Genomic DNA, 20,162 nt, shown 5'->3' on the forward strand with positions numbered 1-20,162 from the left:
ATTTATGGCCATTCTTACATGCATTGGAGAAGGAAATGGCAGCCCACTCCAGTGTTCTTGCCTGGAGAATCCCAGGGACGGGGGAGCCTGGTGGGCTGCCATCTATGGGTTCGCACAGAGTCAGACACGACTGAAGCGACTTAGCAGCAGCAACAGCAGCATGGCCATTCTGGAAAAGACTCCTGATGAATTAGGGTGATGGTATCTTTCTGCCAAACAGTGAAAATATAACGGCAGCTCTGTGTTCTGCACTTTTTCTTTGACTGTCAGGAAGCCTAAGGGTAAACCTGACACTGTCCTCAGCCAGGGTAGCCACCGTTAGCCCATGCTTTGAGTAGGCTTCTCTTTCTCTCATGTGGCATTTTCTTAATTTTTCCATCTTTTAATAGTCCTTGCACATGCCTTTTATATTTAAGGCACTTTAAATACTTGTTGGTAGCAGTCAAGACATAAACGGAATATAGGAGGAAATCCCCATTGGGCCCACTATATCAATGAAATGATTCTTAATGCTGTTGTTTGCTATCAGAAACTTTTTAGAATGGGAGGAAAGGCATCAACATAGAAAACAGAAATGCCTGGAAGGACAGCAGTTACCTCTGGGATAGGACACGGGTTAGAAAGGGCTTTTTGAATCTGTAGTGTTTGAATTTCTTAAAAGCATTAAAAAAAAGTAAATAACCTCTCCAAAAAATAAGTACACTTGTAGTATAATATTGCCTTTGTCATCTTTTTATACACTTCTCAGATTACTCATTGTAAAGCATGTCATGTGCAAAATCAATGCATATAACAATTATTTCGATTTTGTAGATTTGGAGGCAACATTTTACTTTGGAAATAAAAGTAGTTTATAGATATGTCACTGGTCATAGATATGACTTAGCTGGTGTCAAATCCTTGGATTGAATAAATATGTGAACAGGAATATGTATAAGCACAGTTATAGAGCACTCTTCAGATATAAAGCATTGTAACGTTATTACTCCTGATAATTCAGTGGGAACTTAGAAATAGCTATATAAGCAATTTCCCAGAGAGGAGGAACTACTTATAGTAAAGTCAAACAGTACAGTGAGGTCAGATTTAAGGGATCTTGAAAGTTAGGCAGTGAATGACAGGATTCTACTGCAGATTTTCAGTGGGGGAATGAGTTAGTTTAAGGCTGTTGTAGGGCCATTACCCAGCAACTGGCTGCTAGCAGCCTGGAATGATTACGATTGGAGGGAAAAGGCCATTGGGGAGGCACGTACAGTAGTCTGGGCATGAAATGATTGAACAGGAAAGACATGTCAATAATTGGTTCCTCAGAAGAACTGGAAACTCCTCAGTGCACAAACTATCTACCTTCCAAGCTCCAAGCACCAAGCCCAGTGCTGGCTACAGAGTGTGAACAGAGTGACTATTTGATGAATCATAATGAAATGGAGGTCAAGCCTTGATAGCTTGGTGGCACGTACTGTTCAGAAATGGGAGAAAAGAGAGAATACCTGGGAAATGACTTAGTCAGCAAAGTGCTGCTGAGAGGGCGGGACAGTTTGAAGGAAGATGATGATCAGTTTGATTTGCATTTTTTTTTGCCCCATCACTAAAAGTGATATGTGTTGCCTCAGCTGGTTTAGCAGCCCTGATATTAGGAGACCCAAAACATGTTTCTTGCTCTAGTCTTTGAGGCCAGTAGTCAGGGCTGAAGAACAGCATGAGAGAACGGGAAAACCAACTTCTGAGAGCCAAGCCTGGTACACAAATTGGATTGCTAAAGACAAATCCAGCTTTCTGAATCTGGTTTATGTAACAAAATGTTAAAAAACAATGTACGTAATGCTATCAAATAGTATTAATGCTCTGCTGTTTCTCTTTCAACATTTCAATAAAAGAATTTATAATTTGCAACATATATGATTAAAAATTAAAATCTTTTATAAATAAGTGACATGTACATGGAGCTTCCCCAGTGGCTCAGAATCTACCTGCTATGCAGAAGACACAGGAGACCAGAGTTCAATCCCTAGGTTGGGAAGATCCCCTGCAGGAGGGCATGACAACCTACTCCAGTATTCTTGCCTGGAGACTCCCATAGACAGAGGAGCCTGGTGGGCTACAGTCCATTGGGTTCCATAGAGTCGGACATGACTGAAGTGACGAGCATACATGCATGCAACATGTACACATCTGTATGAAAAAAAGGCACCTCAAATGAAATGTTATTTAAGCAGACAAAACAGTAAACAGAAATATAAATGACAAGCCTATGAAAATAATGTAACTTTACTAGTGCTAAAATAACGGGCTACAATTTATAATCATTTAGTTGTTATACTGAAAAGAATGATAATGTCTAGTGTTGGGAGGATATGGGGAAACAGCCATTCTCACAAACCTGGTTCGGTTTTCAGGCTTTATTAGCTGATAACTCAGTACTTTTTGTTTAGGTATCCATTTTCCTATTTATAGGGTACTTTTATAGGCTCCAAGTGTGTTTATAATTCTCTGGATCCTACTCTAGTGGTTAGTGTATACTAAGTAGGTGTTTAATAAAAACTCAGAGTAGATTTTTAATTAAAAAAACTTAGTCTTTAATAGACTATCAAAGTCATTGATTTATTTAAAATGATGGAAATAGGCAAAAGATTTTACATCTTAAAAAAGAAAAAAACAAAAAACTCTTCAGAGCTATAAGCTGGATTTTATATGGAGGATTTACAAATATATCACTTTTGGGGATATTTGATGGTGTTAGCTGAAAAGACTCTATCCTTTAACTATCATAATCTTACCAATAGGTAGTAAAAATACTGTGTATTTTGAAGCTGTTTGAGTGAGGTGGCTGATTTATTGTTTCTTCTGTATTCTCTCCAAGCAAGCATGATTTTTTTTTTAAGGAAATAATTAGGATAAAAGAAACTTGTTCACAGCATTAGAGGAGCAGAGTGGTATTGTGGTGGGTCCAGGTTCTTGTATGAATTTTGCTATTTCATACAGCCTTGGAGCCTGGAACAAGTTACCTAACTTTTCCTAAACTCTTTCTTCTTCTGTAAAAATAGGAACAACTGTTCCTGCCAAACTCCTAGAAAACTGTATGGAGCTCAAATGCAGCAATGTACAAAGTTGTGTCTTTAACAGTAGGTGGTAGGGATATCTTAAATATTGTTATAATTGGAATATTCGGTCAGTTCAGTTCAGTTGCTCAGTCATGTCTGACTCTTTGCAACCCCATGGACTTCAGCACTCCAAGCCTCCCTGTCCATTGCCAACTCCGGAGTTTACTCAAACTCAAGTCCATTGAGTCAGTGATGTCATCCACCATCTCATCCTCTGTCGTCCCCTTCTCCTCCAGATGTGTCTTTAACAGTAGGCGGTAGGGATATTTTAAAATATTGTTATAATTGGAATATTCAGTTCAGTTCAGTCGCTCAGTCATGTCCGACTCTTTGCGACCCCATGAATCACAGCATGCCAGGCCTCCCTGTCCATCACCAACTCCTGGAGTTTACTCAAACTCATGTCCATCGAGTCGGTGATGCCATCCAGCCATCTCATCTTCTGTTGTCCCCTTCTCCTCCTGCCCCCAATTCCTCCCAGCATCAGAGTCTTTCCAATGAATCAACTCTTCACATGAGGTGGCCAAAGTATTGGAGTTTCAGCTTTAGTATCATTCCCTCCAATGAACACCCAGGGCTGATCTCCTTTAGAATGGACTGGTTGGATCTCCTTGCAGTCCAAGGGACTCTCAAGAGTCTTCTTCAACACCACAGTTCAAAAGCATCAATTCTTCGGCGCTCAGCTTTCTTCACAGTCCAACTTTCACATCCATACATGACCACTGGAAAAACCATAGTCTTGACTAGACGGACCTTTGTTGGCAAGGTAATGTCTCTGCTTTTAAATATGCTATCTAGGTTGGTCATAACTTTCCTTCCAAGGAGTAAGTGTCTTTTAATTTCATGGCTGCAATCATGATCTGCAGTGATTTTGGAACCCCCAAAAGTAAAGTCTGACACTGTTTCCACTGTTTCCTCATCTGTTTCCCATGAAGTGATGGGACCAGATGCCATGATCTTTGTTTTCTGAATGTTGAGCTTTAAGCCAACTTTTTCCACTGGAATATTAGTCATATATATAAGTGATGACAGGGCCACATAGTATAAGTACATTTCTCTTTATTTACAAACAATCTTTTAATGTTGCTGCTGGCTAAGCCCTTCAGTGTGTAATCAGTGCTTTTCTAGTTAAGGCTGTAATTCCTGTGAATTAGCTCTGGTAGGGTAACTGAGTAGGGTCAGTGTTAAATTTGTCCTCTGAAGTGAATACTTGTCTTGAATAAATCTATTTTGATACTGTTTCACTGCATTGATCATTGATCTCAGTAATTATGTATTTAGGCTCCAATGTTTACCTTTGATTGCACTTGGAATAGTTTACACTTGGGGATAGTGTTTCATTTCACAATTGAACATTTCTTTCTTTACTTCAATATTGTCTTCCTCAATTTGCTTTTGAACTTTTCCTTGCTTGGGTAAAAAGGGTCTTAGAAGACTGTTAGTTATATATTTCAAAATCTTGATTTTTTTTAATTGTTTATTTCCTGTTATTTAAGTAACTGTACTCAAATAATGAATAGTTAATAGGAATTTAGTCTTAAGAATCTTAACATTTTAAAAAAATTCTCTGAGGGATAATGTAAGCCTTTCCCCCATTATTTTTTGTCTTTGTAGCTTTTTTTATTTGCAATAAGACTGATAAGACTATATTGTTAGAAAAAATATATCTCAGTCCACATTTTGAAAAACTAATTTCCTTTAAGCACAAAATCACATTTGATTAGTTTTTCTCTGAGTCAGCCCTTTATCTCCTTTTACTACACTACTCCAGTTGCGACCCTCACCCCAGTTCCCGCATAAGAGAGTTATACTTCAAAAGAAAAAAAGATGTGCACTTTTTTTCAGGTATGATAATCATCAATTTGATCATATTAGGAGAGTTTAAATTTTAGCCTATACCTCTATGCCATTATTAATTAGTAATTTTTAAATTATTATATTCCTCATGGTTTATGCAATAACCCTACAAAAATGATCACTTTGCAATGCAAGTTAATTCTTTGTCCCCAGTATTTGTCTTAAGTTCTGTTTTTTCCAAGATGTTTGGCATCGATCTACTGTGGCTCAGATGGTAGGGAATCTGCCTGTGATGCAGGAGACCCAGGTTCAATCCCTGGGTCAGGAAGATACCCTGGAGAAGGAAATGGCAACCCACTCCAGTATTCTTGGCTGGAGAATTCCATGGACAGAGGAGCCTAGTGGGCTACAGTTCATGGAGTTGCAAAGAGTTGGACATGACTGAGTGACTGACACATTGTTTATCTTTTCATTTGTTTTTGCATGTTATTTTGTAAATTCAACCTTGAATGATTGTGTAAATTACCTTTGTTATCACATTATTTAGTTATGTTGCCTTTATATACTTATGATACAATTAATGCATTAGTGTAGTTACCACATACTTAACTTTCAGTACATTATAAACTCTTTGAGGATAGGCACCATTCTTATACATTTCCTTGCAAATGGTAAATGTTCATTTAATGTTTGTGTCTATATATACAGGAAGATGTAAAAGTGTAATGAAAGTCACTCAATTGTGTCCAACTCTTCCTGACTCCCATGGACTGTAGCTGGCTAGGCTCCTCTGTCCATGAAATTTTCCAGGCAAGAATACTGGAGTGGGTAGCCATTCCCTTCTCCAAGGGATCTGTCCAACCCAGGGATCAAAACTATTCTCCTGCATTGTAGGCAGATTCTTTACTATCTGAGCCACTAGGGAAACATATAGATTACATATATGGTATAAATTAGTGACCGAACACATGTTAGTTGTGTGCATAGTTTTTGACCTTTTCCAATAAATAGTTTTGTTTCTTTTTTGGTAGACCATGACATATTATGTTTTATAAAAATTCACCAGTGTGAATTTAATATGCTTGTTCTTTATCACCATTGCTGTAAATGGCTTTCTTGACATGGGGAAAATATGTCACATTATGTATTTAACCTTTCTTTTCTTTTTTTCAGTTGTGATAAGACTCTTAATATGAGATCTACCCTTTTAAGAAATTTTTAAGTGTATAATAGAGCATTATTAACTATAGGCATTATGTGTACAGCAGATAAGATCTTTAGAACATTTTCATCTTGCATTATTGAAATTTTATGCCCACTGATTAGCAACTCCCCATTTTCTCCTCCTGCTAATCTCTGCAACCACTATTCTACTCTCTGATTCTATGAGTTTGACCATTTTAAATACAATCATGCAGTATTTGGCCTTCTGTGACTGGGTTACCTTATCATCTTCAGGGTTTATCCATGTTGTTACATATTGAAAAATTTCCTTCTTTTTTTTAGAGGCTAAATAATAGTACATTGTAGTATGTGCCACTTCTTCTTTATCCATTTTGTCTGTCAATTGATATTTAGATTGTTTGCACATCTTGGCTATCGTAATAGTGCTGCATTGAACACTGGAGTTCTGTTATCTCTTCAGTTCCTGATTTCAATTCTTTTGAATAAATACCCGGAAGTGGGATTGCTGGATCATATGGCAGTTCTATTTTTAATTTTTTTTGAAGGATGTCCATACTGTTTTCCTCTGTGTTTACTCTTAAAAGTGATCTTTTTTTTCTTTTCCTTTTTTTTTCTAAAAATGGGTTGAATCAGTCTTTTGCTTTCCAAAAGAGAAGCATTGCACAGTTAAAAATTTCATGGCATGAACCTGTGTTTAAATCTTTTCACTGCTTCATGTCTATATTTAAAAACAAAGACATGTTTTGAAAGTACATATATCATGGTGTCTTCAGTAGGATGGAAATACAGTAGGAGGGAATTAGGAAGATTACTGAAAACATATGCTAATAATATAATTTCATTCCACCTCGTATTTTTTAATGTCTAGAACTGAATTCTTATTTGTTTATTTTTGCATTGCAGTGAATGACCTAGGAGGGGACTTCACAGGAGTTGGCAAAGGCTCCTTAGCTGCTGATAAGGTTGTTGAAGAAATAAGAAGGAAAGGTGGAAAAGCAGTGGCTAACTATGGTATGGTATTTGAGAAAATTATACTGTTTCTTTTATTTTTCCTCAACTAATGCTATTTCTTATGTTAATAAATCACTTAGCAAATATCTCAGCATTCCAGTGTAATTATGAAATTAGATTTTATCTAAGTCTGCCAAAGATGTTTAGCAACAGATTTTATATGTGAGATTTTTTTTGATGTAGATTATTTCATAAGTCTGAATTTTATTCAGTTGTTTATTTAGTGTTTTTAGTAAAGAGCACATGATATAACTCATGATATAAGAGAACATTATATCATGATATGATATAATGATACAGTACATTGCTGTAAATGTGGATATAAATATGCTCTTGTGACTGTACTTGGACTTGGTTGCAGCTTGTGGGATCTCGTTTCCTGACTAGGGATTGAACCTGGGCCTTCTGCATTGGGAGCTCAGAGTCTTAGCCACTGGACCCCCAAGGAAGTCCTTACTCTTGTTTTTAAAAGCTAAAACATCTCTTATATTTCTACAGAATTATATTAAATTCTTAAAAAAAATTTCTTTTGTATTTCTTAAAGTAATATAGTGTAAGAAGTGAAATGCCCCAATTCTGTACCCAGCTTTCATATTCCATTCTGCACCCAGCTTTCATATTCCATTCTGCATAGGAAATCATTGCTATATGTAACTTTCTTATCTTTATAAAAACTTAAGAGTCAAAAGTAGGCATTAAGAATAAAGAAAAAAGTCATGAAAAACAGCAAATACAGCCTTTATGTTTGATACATTGATTCTAATATTATTTGTTTTGTTTTGTCTTAAATTAATTTATTTATTTTAATTTCAGGCTAATTACTTTACAGTATTGTAGTGGTTTTTGCCATACATTGACATGAATCAACCATGTCATGTATGGGTGTACATGTGTTCCCCATCCTGAACCCCCTTCCCACCTCACTCCCCATCCCATCCCTCAGGGTCATCTCAGTACACCAGTCCTGAGCACCCTGTCCCATGCATCGAACCTGAACTGGCGATCTGTTTCACATATGATAATATACATGTTTCAATGCTATTCTGTCAAATCCTCCCACCCTCGCCTTTTCCCACAGAGTCCAAAAGGCTTTATTATACATCTGTGTCTCTTTTGCTGTCTCACATATAGGGTCATTGTTACCATCTTTCTAAATTCCATATATATGTGTTAGTATACTGTATTGGTGTTTTTCTTTCTGACTGACTTCACTCTGTATAATAGGCTCCAGTTTCATCCACCTCACTAGAACTGATTCAAATGCATTCTTTTTAATAGTTGAGTAATATTCCATTGTGTATATGTACCACAGCTTTCCTATCCATTCGTCTGCCAACGGACATCTAGGTTGCTTTCATGTCCTGGCTATTGTAAACAGTGCTGCGATGAACATTGGGATACATGTGTCTCTTTCAATTCTGGTTTCCTTGGTGTGTATGCCCAGCAGTGGGATTGCTGGGTCATATGGCAGTTAAATTTCCAGTTTTGTAAAGAATCTCCACACTGTTCTCCATAGTGGTTGTACTAGTTTGCATTCCCACCAACAGTGTAAGAGGGTTCCCTTTTCTCCACACCTTCTCCAACATTTATTGTTTGTAGACTTTTTGATAGCAGCCATTTTGACTGGTGTGAGATGATACCTCATTGTGGTTTTGATTTGAATTTCTCTGATAATGAGTGATGTTGAACATTTTTTCATGTGTTTGTTAGCCATCTATATGTCTTTGGAGAAATGTCTGTTTAGTTCTTTGGCCCATTTTTTTGATTGGGTTGTTTGTTTTTCTGGTATTGAGCTGTATGAGCTGCTAGTATATTTTTTAGATTAATTCTTTGTCCATTGGTTCGTTTGCTATTATTTTCTCCCATTCTGAAGGCTGTCTTTTCACCTTGTTTATAGTTTACTGCGTTGTGCAAAAGCTTTTAAGTTTAATTAGGTCCCATTTGTTTATTTTTGCTTTTATTTCCATTATTCTGGGAGGTGGGTCATAGAGGACCCTGCTGTGATTTATGTCAGAGAGTGTTTTGCCTATGTTTTCCTCTAGGAGTTTTTTTTTTTCCCCTCTAGGAGTTTTATAGTTTCTGGTCTTACATTTAGATCTTTAATCCATTTTGAGTTTATTTTTGTGTATGGTGTTAGAAAGTGTTCTAGTTTCATTCTTTTACAAGTGGTTGACCAGTTTTCCCAGCACCACTTGTTAAAGAGATTGTCTTTTCTCCATTGTATATTCTTGCCTCCTTTGTCAAAGATAAAGGGTCCATAGGTGTTTGGATTTATCCCTGGGCTTTCTATTTTGTTCCATTGATTTATATTTCTGTCTTTGTGCCAGTACCATACTGTCTTGATGACTGTAGATTTGTAGTATAGCCTGAAGTTAGGCAGGTTGATTCCTCCAGTTCCATTCTTGTTTCTCAAGATTGCTTTGGTTTCTCAAGATTGCTTTGGCTATTCGAGGCTTTTTGTATTTCCATACAAATTGTGAAATTATTTGTTCTAGTTATCTGAAAAATACCATTGGTAGTTTGATAGGGATTGCATTGAATCTATAGATTGCTTTGGGTAGTATACTCATTTTCACTATATTGATTCTTCATATCCATGAACATGGTAAATTTCTCCTTCTATTTGTGTCATCTTTGATTTCTTTCATCAGTGTTTTATAGTTTTCTATATATAGGTCTTTTGTTTCTTTAGGTAGATTTATTCCTAAGTATTTTATTCTTTTCGTTGCAATGGTGAATGAAATTGTTTCCTTAATTTCTCTTTCTGTTTTCTCATTGTTAGTGTATAGGAATGCAAGGGATTTCTGTGTATTAATTTTATATCCTGAAACTTTACTATATTTATTGATGAGCTGTAGTAATTTTCTGGTGGAGTCTTTAGGGTTTTCTATGTAGAGGATCATGTCATCTTCAAACAGTGATAGTTTTACTTCTTTTCCAATATGGATTCCTTTTATTTCTTTTTCGGCTCTGATTGCTGTGGCTAAAACTTCCAAAACTATGTTGAATAGTAGTGGTGAGAGTGGGCACCCTTATCTTGTTCCTGACTTTAGGGGAAATGCTTTCAATTTTTTCACCATTGAGGATAATGTTTGTTGTGGGTTTATCATATATAGCTTTTATTATGTTGAGGTATGTTCCTTCTAATCCTGCTTTATCATAAATGGATGTTGAATTTTGTCAAAGGCTTTCTCTGCATCTATTGAGATAATCATATGGTTTTTATCTTTCAGTTTGTTAATGTGGTGTATCACATTGATTGATTTGCAGATATTAGAGAATCCTTGCATCCCTTGGATAAAGCCCACTTGGCCATGATGTATGATCTTTTTAATATGTTGTTGGATTCTGTTTGCTAGAATTTAAGGATTTTTGCATCCGTGTTCATCAGTGATATTGGCCTGTAGTTTTCTTTTTTTGTGGCATCTTTGTCTGGTTTTGGTATTAGGGTGATGGTGGCCTCATAGAATGAGTTTGGAAGTTTACCTTCCTCTGTAGTTTTCTGGAAGACTTTGAGTAGGATAGGTGTTAGCTGTTCTCTAAATTTTTGGTAGAATTCAGCTGTGAAGCCGTCTGGTCCTGGGCTTTTGTTTGCTGGAAGATTTCTGATTACAGTTTTGATTTCTGTGCTTGTGATGGGCCTGTTAAGATTTTCTGTTTCTTTCTGGCTCAGTTTTAGAAAGTTATACTTTTCTAAGAATTTTTCCATTTCTTCCAAGTTGTCCATTTTATTGGCATATAGTTACTGATAGTAGTCTCTTATGATCCTTTGTATTTCTGTGTTGTCTGTTGTGATTTCTCCATTTTCATTTCTAATTTTGTTGATTTAATTCTTCTCCCTTTTTTCCTTCATGAGTCTGGCTAATGGTTTGTCTATTTTATTTATCTTCTCAAAGAACCAACTTTTAACTTTGTTGATTTTTGCTATGGTTTTGTTTCTTTTTCATTTATTTTTTCCCTAAGTTTTATGATTTTTTTCTTTATACTAGCCCTGGGGTTCTTCCTTTTTTCCTTTTCTAGTTGCTTTAGGTGTAGAGTTAGGTTATTTATTTGATTTTTCTCTTGTTTCTTGAGATAAGCTTGTATTGTTATGAACCTTCCCCTTAGCACTGCTTTTACTGAGTCTCATAGGTTTTGGGTTGTTGTGTTTTCATTTTCATTCGTTTTTATGCATATTTTGATTTCTTTTTTGATTTCTTCTGTGATTTGTTGGTTATTCAGAATTGTGTTGGTTAGCCTCCATATGTTGGTATTTTTAATAGTTTTTTTCCTGTAGTTGACAGCTAATCTTAATGCATTGTGATCAGAAAAGATGCTTGGAATGATTTCAACTTTTTTGAATTTACCAATGCTCGATTTATGGCCCAGGATGTGATCTATCCTGGAGAAGGTTCCGTGTGCACTTGAGAAAAAGGTGAAATTCATTGTTTTGGGGTAAAATGCCCTCTACATATCAGTTAGGTCTAACTGGTCCATTGTATCATTTAAAGTTTGTGTTTCCTTGCTAATTTTATGTTTAGTTGATCTATCCATAGGTGTGAGTGGGGTATTAAGTCTCCCACTATTATTGTGTTATTGTTAATTTCCCCTTTCACACTTGTTAGCATTTGTCTTACATATTGTGGTGCTCCTATGTTGGGTGCATATATATTTATAATTGTTATATCTTCTTGGATTGATCCTTTGATCATTATGTAGTGTCCTTCTTTGCCTCTTTTCACAGCCTTTATTTCAAAGTCTATTTTATCTGATATGAATATTGCTACTCCTGCTTTCTTTTGGTCTCCATTTGCGTGAAATATCTTTTTTCAGCCCTTCATTTTCACTCTGTATGTGTCCCCTGTTTTGAGGTGGGTCTCTTGTAGACAGCATATATAGGAGTCTTATTTTTTTATCCATTCAGCCAGTCTTTGTCTTTTGGTTGGGGCATTCAACCCATTTACATTTAAGGTAATTATTGACAAGTATGATCCCGTTGCTATTTACTTTGTTGTTTTGGGTTTGAGTTTATACACTTTTTCTGTAAGATCTTTTAGCATTTGTTGGAGAGCTGATTTGGTGTTGCTGAATTCTCTGAGCTTTTGCTTGTCTGTAAAGCTTTTGATTTTTCCTTCATATTTGAATGAGATCCTTGCTGGGTACAGTGATCTGGGTTGTAGATTTTTCTCTTTCATCACTTTATATATGTCCTGCCATTCCCTTCTGGCCTGAAGAGTTTCTATTGAAAGATCAACAGCTGATCCTTATGGGAATCCCCTTGTGTGTTATTTGTTGTTTTTCCCTTGCTGCTTTTAATATTTGTTATTTGTGTTTGATCTTTGTTAATTTGATTAACAAATTGTCTTGGGGTTTTTTGCCTTGGGTTTATCCTGTTTGGGACTCTCCGAGTTTCTTGGACTTGGATGGCTATTTCCTTACCCATTTTAGGGAAGTTTTCAACTATTATCTCCTCCAGTATTACCTCATGGCCTTTCTTTTTGTCTTCTTTTGCGACTCCTGTGATTCGAATGTTGGGGCATTTGACATTGTCCTAGAGGTCTCTGATGTTGTCCTTGTTTCTTTTAATGCTTTTTTTCTTTTTTCCTCTCTGCTTCATTTATTTCCAGCATTCTATCTTCCACCTCACTTATCCTATCTTCTGCCTCAGTTATTCTACTGTTGGTTCCCTCCAGAGTGTTTTTGATCTGTTATTGCATTATACATTATTGATTGACTCTTTTTTATTTCTCCTAGGTCCTTGTTAAACATTTTTTGCATCTTCTCAATCCTTGTCTCCAGACTATCTGTAACTCTGTTTTGTTTTCAAGATTTTGGATCATTTTTACTATCATTATTCTGAATTCTTTTTCAGGTAGACTCCCTGTTTCCTCCTCTTTTGTTTGGTTTGGTGGGCATTTATCATGTTCCTTTACCTGCTGAATATTTCTGTTCCTTTTCATCTTGTTTAGATTGTTGTGTTTGGGGTGGCCTTTCTGTAGGCTGGAAGTTTGTGGTTCCTCTTTATTGTGGAGGTTCCTCCCTGTGGGTGGGGTTGGATGAGTGGGTTGTCTAGGTTTCCTGGTTAGGGAAGCTTGTGTCCGTGTTCTGGTGGGTGGAGCTGGATCTCTTCTCTCTGGAGTGCAATGAAGTGTTCAGTAGTGAGTTTTGAGGTGTCTGTGGGTTTGGTGTGACTTTTGGCAGCCTGCATATTAAAGCTCAGGGCTATGTTCCTGTGTTGCTGGAGAATTAGCGTGGTATGTCTTGCTCTGGACATCTTGTTGTTGGCTCTTGGGTGGGGCTTGGTTTCAGTGTAGGTGTGGAGGCTTTTGGATGAGCTCTTATCTTTTAATGTTCCCTGGAGTCAGAAGTTTTCTGGTGTTCTCAGGTTTTGGACTTAAGCCTCCTGCCTCTAGTTTTCAGTCTTATTCTTACAGTAGTCTCAAGACTTCTCCATCCATACAGTACTGATAATAAAACATCTAGGTTAATGGAGAGAAGATTCTCCACAGTGAGGGACATCCAGAGAGGTTCGCAGAGTTACATGGAGAAGAGAAGAGGGAGGAGGGAGATAGAGGTGACCAGGAGGAGAAGAGGGGGAATCAAAAAGGGAGAGAGCAGTTTAGCCAGTAATCAAATCCCTGTGTGCTCTCCACAGCTTGGAACACCCAGAAAGGTTCACAGAGTTCCATAGAGAAGAGAACAGGGAGGGAAGAGATAGAGGTGACCAGGAGGAGAGGAGGGGGAGTCAAAAGGAGAGAGACAGATCTAGCCAGTAATCAGTTCCCTAAGTGTTCTCCACAGCCCAGAATACCCAAAGAGACTCACAGAGTTGGGTAGAGAAGAGAAGGGGGAGGGAGGAGACAGAGGTGACCGGGGGGAGAAAAGGAGAGTCAAAAGAGGGAGAGAGCAATCAAGCCAGTAATCTCGCTCCCAAGTAAAAATGGGTACTGAAGATTGGATTCTGAAAGGTACAAAATTGATAACAAATACCAAAAAGCAAAGATTAAAAATCTAGAGTAGAGGTTAGGCTCTCAAAAATACAATATTAAAAAAACAAAACACAAAAATTATAAAAAGTATATATGAAATTTGCTTTAAAAAAGGATCTTTTTTTTTTTTGCAAGGTAATAGGTTATAAAAATGAAAATTAAATGAGTAATAAAGGACTTAAAAATTTAAAAAATGATAATAGTAAAATATATCTAGGAATTTCTCTGGAGCTGTTGCAGGCAGTGTGGGGTCAGTTCAGTTTGAGATAGTTCCTTGTTCCAGCTTATACTTCTCAAGGTCTATAGGCCCCTTCCAATGTAGTCAGTGCTAACTACAGGGTTTTAATCTGTTGCACCTGTCACTTCAAAAGCGGTTCCCTCTGTTTATTTTGGCTTCTTCTGTTTGCAAGTCTCTTTAGTGTCTAATTTCTGCTCTGACGCAAGGGGGCGAAGGTGGTCACTTATTTATAAGGCTCACTTTTTCAGTTGTGTTGTGGGGAGGGAGGAACAATGCAAACAAATATCACTGGCGTGTGTGGGGAGTGCTCGCAGTGTCTCGGCCGCACTGGGTTTGCCCCCGCTCACAGCGTGTGTGCTTTCCCAGTCTACACTGCCTAGGCTCCAGATTGCTCTTCAGGGGAACTGTCTAAAGCAGGTCTTGGGTTACATGCACTTCCCAGGTCTAAGCCGCTCAGGTTCAGGTTCTCGGGTACTCCACAAAGGCACACTCGGTTGGGCCTGTGTTTTGTGCCCTTCCCAGGTCCGAGCAGCTCAGGTGACCAGGTGCTTGGCGGGTGCACTGTCCCCAGGTGTGTGGTGCGTCTTATCACCTCCCCGTCCCAGCCGCTTGGTTTCCTGAGTGTCCAGTGGGAGCACGTCTCAGGTGTGCTTTGTGTGTCCTCTGGGGAGCTGATCTCTGGCTGCGACCCTCCTGGTGGATGTCAGCCATCCAGGATCCCAGGAAGACTTGGTTAACGACTGGGAGCCTGCTCGCAGTTTGGTAGAGGATGCCCTTTTCTGGCTCTGGCTGTCGCCTGCCTGCCTCTCTGCCTCCAGCGGGGGATGGGCTGTTGGGCAGCGGGCTAGCTCTCCTCTGGTATTAGCTCAGTCCTTTGTTCCGTGAGTGGGCTGGCAGTGCCTTAGGTTAGAGCTTTTCGCGGGAAAGTTCTTTCTCTCTCTCTCTTTTTTTCCTCTCTCTCTGGCTATCCCACAGTTTGGGTTGCTATCTCACATTAGCTTCCTCAGATTGTCCTCAGGGCATTCAGGCCCAGTCCTTACCCTAAGCAATGCAGCCTGCACCTCCCTGTTCAGCCCCCGCTTGCTGGTGGCAGATGTGAGCTCCTGCGCTACTTCTCCACTGGGAGTTGTGGTTAGGCATGTAATCTGTGGGTTTTATTTATTTGTTTGTTTATTTTCCCTCCTGGTTATGTTGCCTTCTGAGATTCCAAAACTCCCCCACAGACCCACCAGTGTGAGGGTTTCCTGGTGTTTGGAAACTTCTCCTCTTTCACGACTCCCTCCCTGGGACGGGTCTCTGTCCCTAACTCTTTTGTCTCTCTTTTTATCTTTTATATTTTGTCCTTCCTCCTTTTGAAGACAATGGCTGCCTTTCTGGGTGCCTGGTGTCCTCTGCCAGCGTTCATAAGTTGTTTTGTGGAATTTGCTCAGTGTTCAAATGATCTTTTGATGAATTTGTGTGGGAGAAAGTGGTCTCCCTGTCCTATTCCTCTGCCATCTTAGGACCGTCTGATTCTAATAGTATTTGTAAGGAATCTTCTTGAATAGATTTACTTTTAAAAAGCTAGTGTTTAGTGACTTTTCTGCAAATTAGATTGTTTTTGTGGGCCAGGAAGAAAATTAAATTGCCTATGTCTTTATTTTGAAATTTTAGAGAGAAGAAGATAGGATATGGTTTGTTTTTTGTGCTCAAGGGAATAATGAGACAGATATTTTAGTATCTTATTTCTGCTTTGAGAGTCTAGAAAAGTGTTTTCATCTTTAGAAAAAAAATTCTGGGGTTTTAGAACCTAATTTTTAAAGATAAAAATTTCAGACTCTTCTCTCCACCCCTCAGTTTTGATATACAAAGTATAATAGTCAGGATTCAGTCAGGAAAACAGAAGCCCCTCTCGGTTTTCCCAGAGTGAGGGGTTTTGTACAGAGAGTTAGACACTTACCATTGGAAGGTCTGGGCTGGTGCATGTCAGGGAGACTGTAGGAGACCATCTCAGCCTGTGGCGGGTGGTTCTCAAGAGCCTGCCTGCATGTGCTGCCAGTGTCACGTCTGCAGCTCCTCATGAGACTGCCTGCCCCTGCAGTCTCCTACTTTTCTACCTTTTAAGTGAGCGTCTCTTTTTGGAAGACCTAACTCAGGACTGTATGGGCCTCAGAGAAGGGCCCTGGCTCCTCCTGTGACTGCAGAGAAAGTAGAAAAAACACTAGTGATGTTGAGTTGACAGCTGACCATTTGAGACACAGCTCTGATGATATCAGCCCTTCTCCTGGGCTGATTAGCAGAAAATAACAAGGCCATAATAATTCATTGAGCTTTGCCTTTTGTGGTTAGTATTACATTATAAAAACAGGCTTCCTTAGTGGCTCAGTGGTAAAGAATCCACCTGCAATGCACGAGACGTGGGTTTGATACCTGCGTCGGGAAGATCCCCTGGAGGAGGAAATGGCAACCCACTCCAGTATTCTTGCCTGGGAAATCCCATGGACGGAGGAACCTGGTGGGCTCCGCAGGGTCTCAAGAGTTGGACACAACTTAGCAACTAAGCAACAACAACATTACAAAAACAATAGGTTTGTTTTCCAAATGTAGTCATATACACTTGGCCATGCTTTTTCAAATTAAATACACTCCTCTTTCCCTCCCTCTCAAATTCTCATTTGCATCCTTAAGGAGAAGTCCTATGTGACAACTTAAAATTCAATAGCAATGAAATAATAATCATTTGTCATCCTAGCCACATTTCAAGTGCCCAGTAGCCACATGTGGTTCATGGCTACTGTATTAGACAGTGCAGAAATAGGGACATTTCATTTTCATAAGACAAAGCTCTATTAGACAGTGCTGTCTTTGATATTATTTGTCAAATGCTTGTTATTTACCCAGCTCCTTTTTTTTTTTTTTGTAGGTTAAAGAATTGTCTTAGAAACTAAATTTCTTTTGTAATATAGATCATCTATATTTTAGTTAGTATGTGCCTACAATATAAATGTATTTTTCCTGGAAATGAATTCTGTTGAATGAATTGTATCTGTCATGTACTCTGATCCACAGAATTTAGAAGTCATTTGTGAAGATTATTACTGAAGTTTTGTCCTAATTTTCCTTTCCTTCAGATTCAGTGGAAGAAGGGGAGAAGATTGTGAAGACAGCACTGGATGCTTTTGGAAGAATAGGTGATGTTTCTTTGCATTTATGGTACTCACAGAGCAGCTTCTACCTTTCTAATGAATTATTTTTTATTTTACTTTTGTTTGCTAAAAACTCTTTCTTGGTAATCAAATTTTTAGGTTTGTTTTAAAATTTAATTTTTTAACATATGCTAATCTTATTCCACAAAGGGCTTGAGGTGACAGTTTGTATGCATGCATGTGTTGAATTGGTTGTTTGTTTTTTGTATTTTAAGGGCCTTTAGAAAAACTTAAAAGCATTCTCCAAGTTTCTTTTTAATAGTAATTTAATCATATCCCCAATATATAAAAATACATATATAATATACAGTAATTTACATGATTATATAAGTATTTAATAACTATTAAAGATATTATAATAATTTAATTATACCCTCAATATTGGGGGTATGATTATATATGTATATCAGAAAGAAAGAAAGAAAGAACGAAAGAGAAGTCGCTCAGTTGTGTCCAACTCTTTGTGACCCCATGGACTGTAGCCTACCAGGCTCCTCCATCCATGGGATTTTCCAGGCATGTATATCAGCTGCTAAGTCACTTCAGTCGTGTCCTACTCTGTGTGACTCCATAGACGGCAGCCCACCAGGCTCCCCCGTCCCTGGGATTCTCCAGGCGAGAACAATGGAGTGGGTTGCCATTTCCTTCTCCAATGCATGAAAGTGAAAAGTGAAAGGGAAGTCGCTCAGTCGTGTCTGACTTTTTGGAACCCCATGGACGGTAGCCCACCAGGCTCCTCTGTCCATGGGATTTTCCCGGCAAGAGTACTGGAGTGGGGTGACATTTCCTTCTCCATGTATATCAGAGGTATGATTAAATTATTATAACACTTATTTAATAGTTACTAAGTAATTATAGGGGCTTCCCTGGTGGCTCAGATGGCAAAGCATCTGCCTGCAATATGGGAGACCTGGGATCGATCCCTAGGTTGGGAAGATCCCCTGGAGAAGGAAATGGCAACCCACTCCAGTACTCTTGCCTGGAGTGATTCTGTATCTTGCAAATTAAGATGAATTATATAAAAGTTCATTTTTAAGAAATATTTCAATACATTGTTTAATCTTCCTAATTTAATCCCATACATTGTAAAAGGTTATTGAATTACTGGAGGAACTACCCAACATGTTTCTAGTCTGAAAAATGTTGATTTTTATAGTTTGAATGTGTTCACCTTCCCTTTTTTTGGTCTACCATATATATTTTTTCTAGCTATGTTTGGTTGAGTTTGTGTGAGACATGTTCACATATTGTCTGACACAGGGATAGAAGCTCTAAAGATTTGAAGTCATAAAATGAAGATAGCCACAAGATGATGGTTGAACCTTAAAAAACAATCCCTTTCTTTTTATAGTGAGGATGCAATTGTGTATTCACATAGGCTGTCATTTTCTAATTCTAATGGTTTCGCTTTTGACTTTTCATTGGCAAGGAAAATTTTTTTAAATTTTTAACTTTCCCTGTGAATTTTGAAGTTGCTTGAGGGATGGCTTATGATTACTGCTGAGTTCTAAGAACTTAAGTTATGTGACTGCTAATTCTGTAAATAAATTCATAGAATTTTGGCAGAAGGTAGAGATGGAAAAATCTAAAAAATTTTTAGATATGTAGGTTTGAAAGGAAAGCACTAATATAATGTGATTCTTATGCATTTGTGAACCAGATTTTTTTTGCTATAGGTATAAAATTTTGTTTTGCTAGCACTTGTTGCTTATTATATCTACTTACCCATGAGGAGAAAAACACTTTTGAAAGAAATGTGAGTTTTAAGCAAATGTAAATTAATATGCTTGCTTTTATATATGTGACTTGTATGTTTTTATATTGTAGATATTGTGATCAACAATGCTGGGTGAGTATTTCTTTTTTCATTTCCAATAAAGTAATGTATTTGCAAAGTTTTTTTTTTTTTTTTAGTGTTTACTTTTTCATCTCAACAAATATAATATCAATTTTTAGGATTCTGAGGGACCGTTCATTTAGTAGAATAAGTGATGAAGACTGGGGTAAGATGTTTTAATATTCTCTATGGAACATACTTATCCATTTAGCTGTCTAATACTTGATGCACGTACACACTTAAGGAAAATCTTGCTTCTTCCTATTCTTCCTTCTACTAATGTAAGTGATGAATAAGCTTCATGACTGAAAATGATGAACATTTGGGAGTAACCTTTTTTTAAACATTCAAAAAATTAAAAAAAATTAAAATCTGTTGGCAAAGGTTATCTAAAAAGTTTTTGTGCTTTTCATCTTTTTTTTTTTTTGTCTCTGAGAGATTGTCAGCATTTTCTTACAGTATTGTTATTTTTAACAGCCTTTTATGTGTTTGGCTGTATAATTGTTATTTCAACAGCAAGAGAAGGCTGTGGAAGAGTGAGGCACTAAAAATGATAGAAATCTGAAAACTGGGTGGGAAAAGTCTAGATATAATTTTGAAACTTCTAATAAGTAGGAAAATTTTTCATTAGGAATGTCATGTTGGAAAAATTGAGTTTAGATAGTGAACAGTCACTGTTATAAAAATGTTTTTCTATATTTTCTCTTTTTTGCCCTTACTTTCATTAGCTACCAGAACTAAAACAATCTGAGACAGTGGCAGACGTAGTAACTGAGGTGAATTATGTCATTGTTTAAAGAAACACTTTCCCAGTGTTTCTGGCAAAGATTGCCAGAAGTC

General features: G+C 37.6%; 1 protein-coding gene across 1 annotated transcript in view; it reads left to right on the top strand.

Moving 5' to 3' along the window:
• HSD17B4 (hydroxysteroid 17-beta dehydrogenase 4) overlaps window positions 1-20,162 on the top strand; it is a 98,289-nt gene that overhangs the window by 13,243 nt on the left and 64,884 nt on the right. Inside the window, exons 3-6 of the mRNA XM_006078096.4 lie at window positions 6,987-7,094; window positions 17,411-17,470; window positions 19,313-19,334; window positions 19,442-19,488. Of these exons, the coding sequence (XP_006078158.3) occupies window positions 6,987-7,094; window positions 17,411-17,470; window positions 19,313-19,334; window positions 19,442-19,488 (237 nt within the window). The remainder of the gene's footprint in view (window positions 1-6,986; window positions 7,095-17,410; window positions 17,471-19,312; window positions 19,335-19,441; window positions 19,489-20,162) is intronic.

The sequence above is a fragment of the Bubalus bubalis genome, chromosome 9 (genome assembly GCF_019923935.1).
Source record: "Bubalus bubalis isolate 160015118507 breed Murrah chromosome 9, NDDB_SH_1, whole genome shotgun sequence".
In the NCBI taxonomy this organism is placed as follows: Eukaryota; Metazoa; Chordata; class Mammalia; order Artiodactyla; family Bovidae; genus Bubalus; species Bubalus bubalis.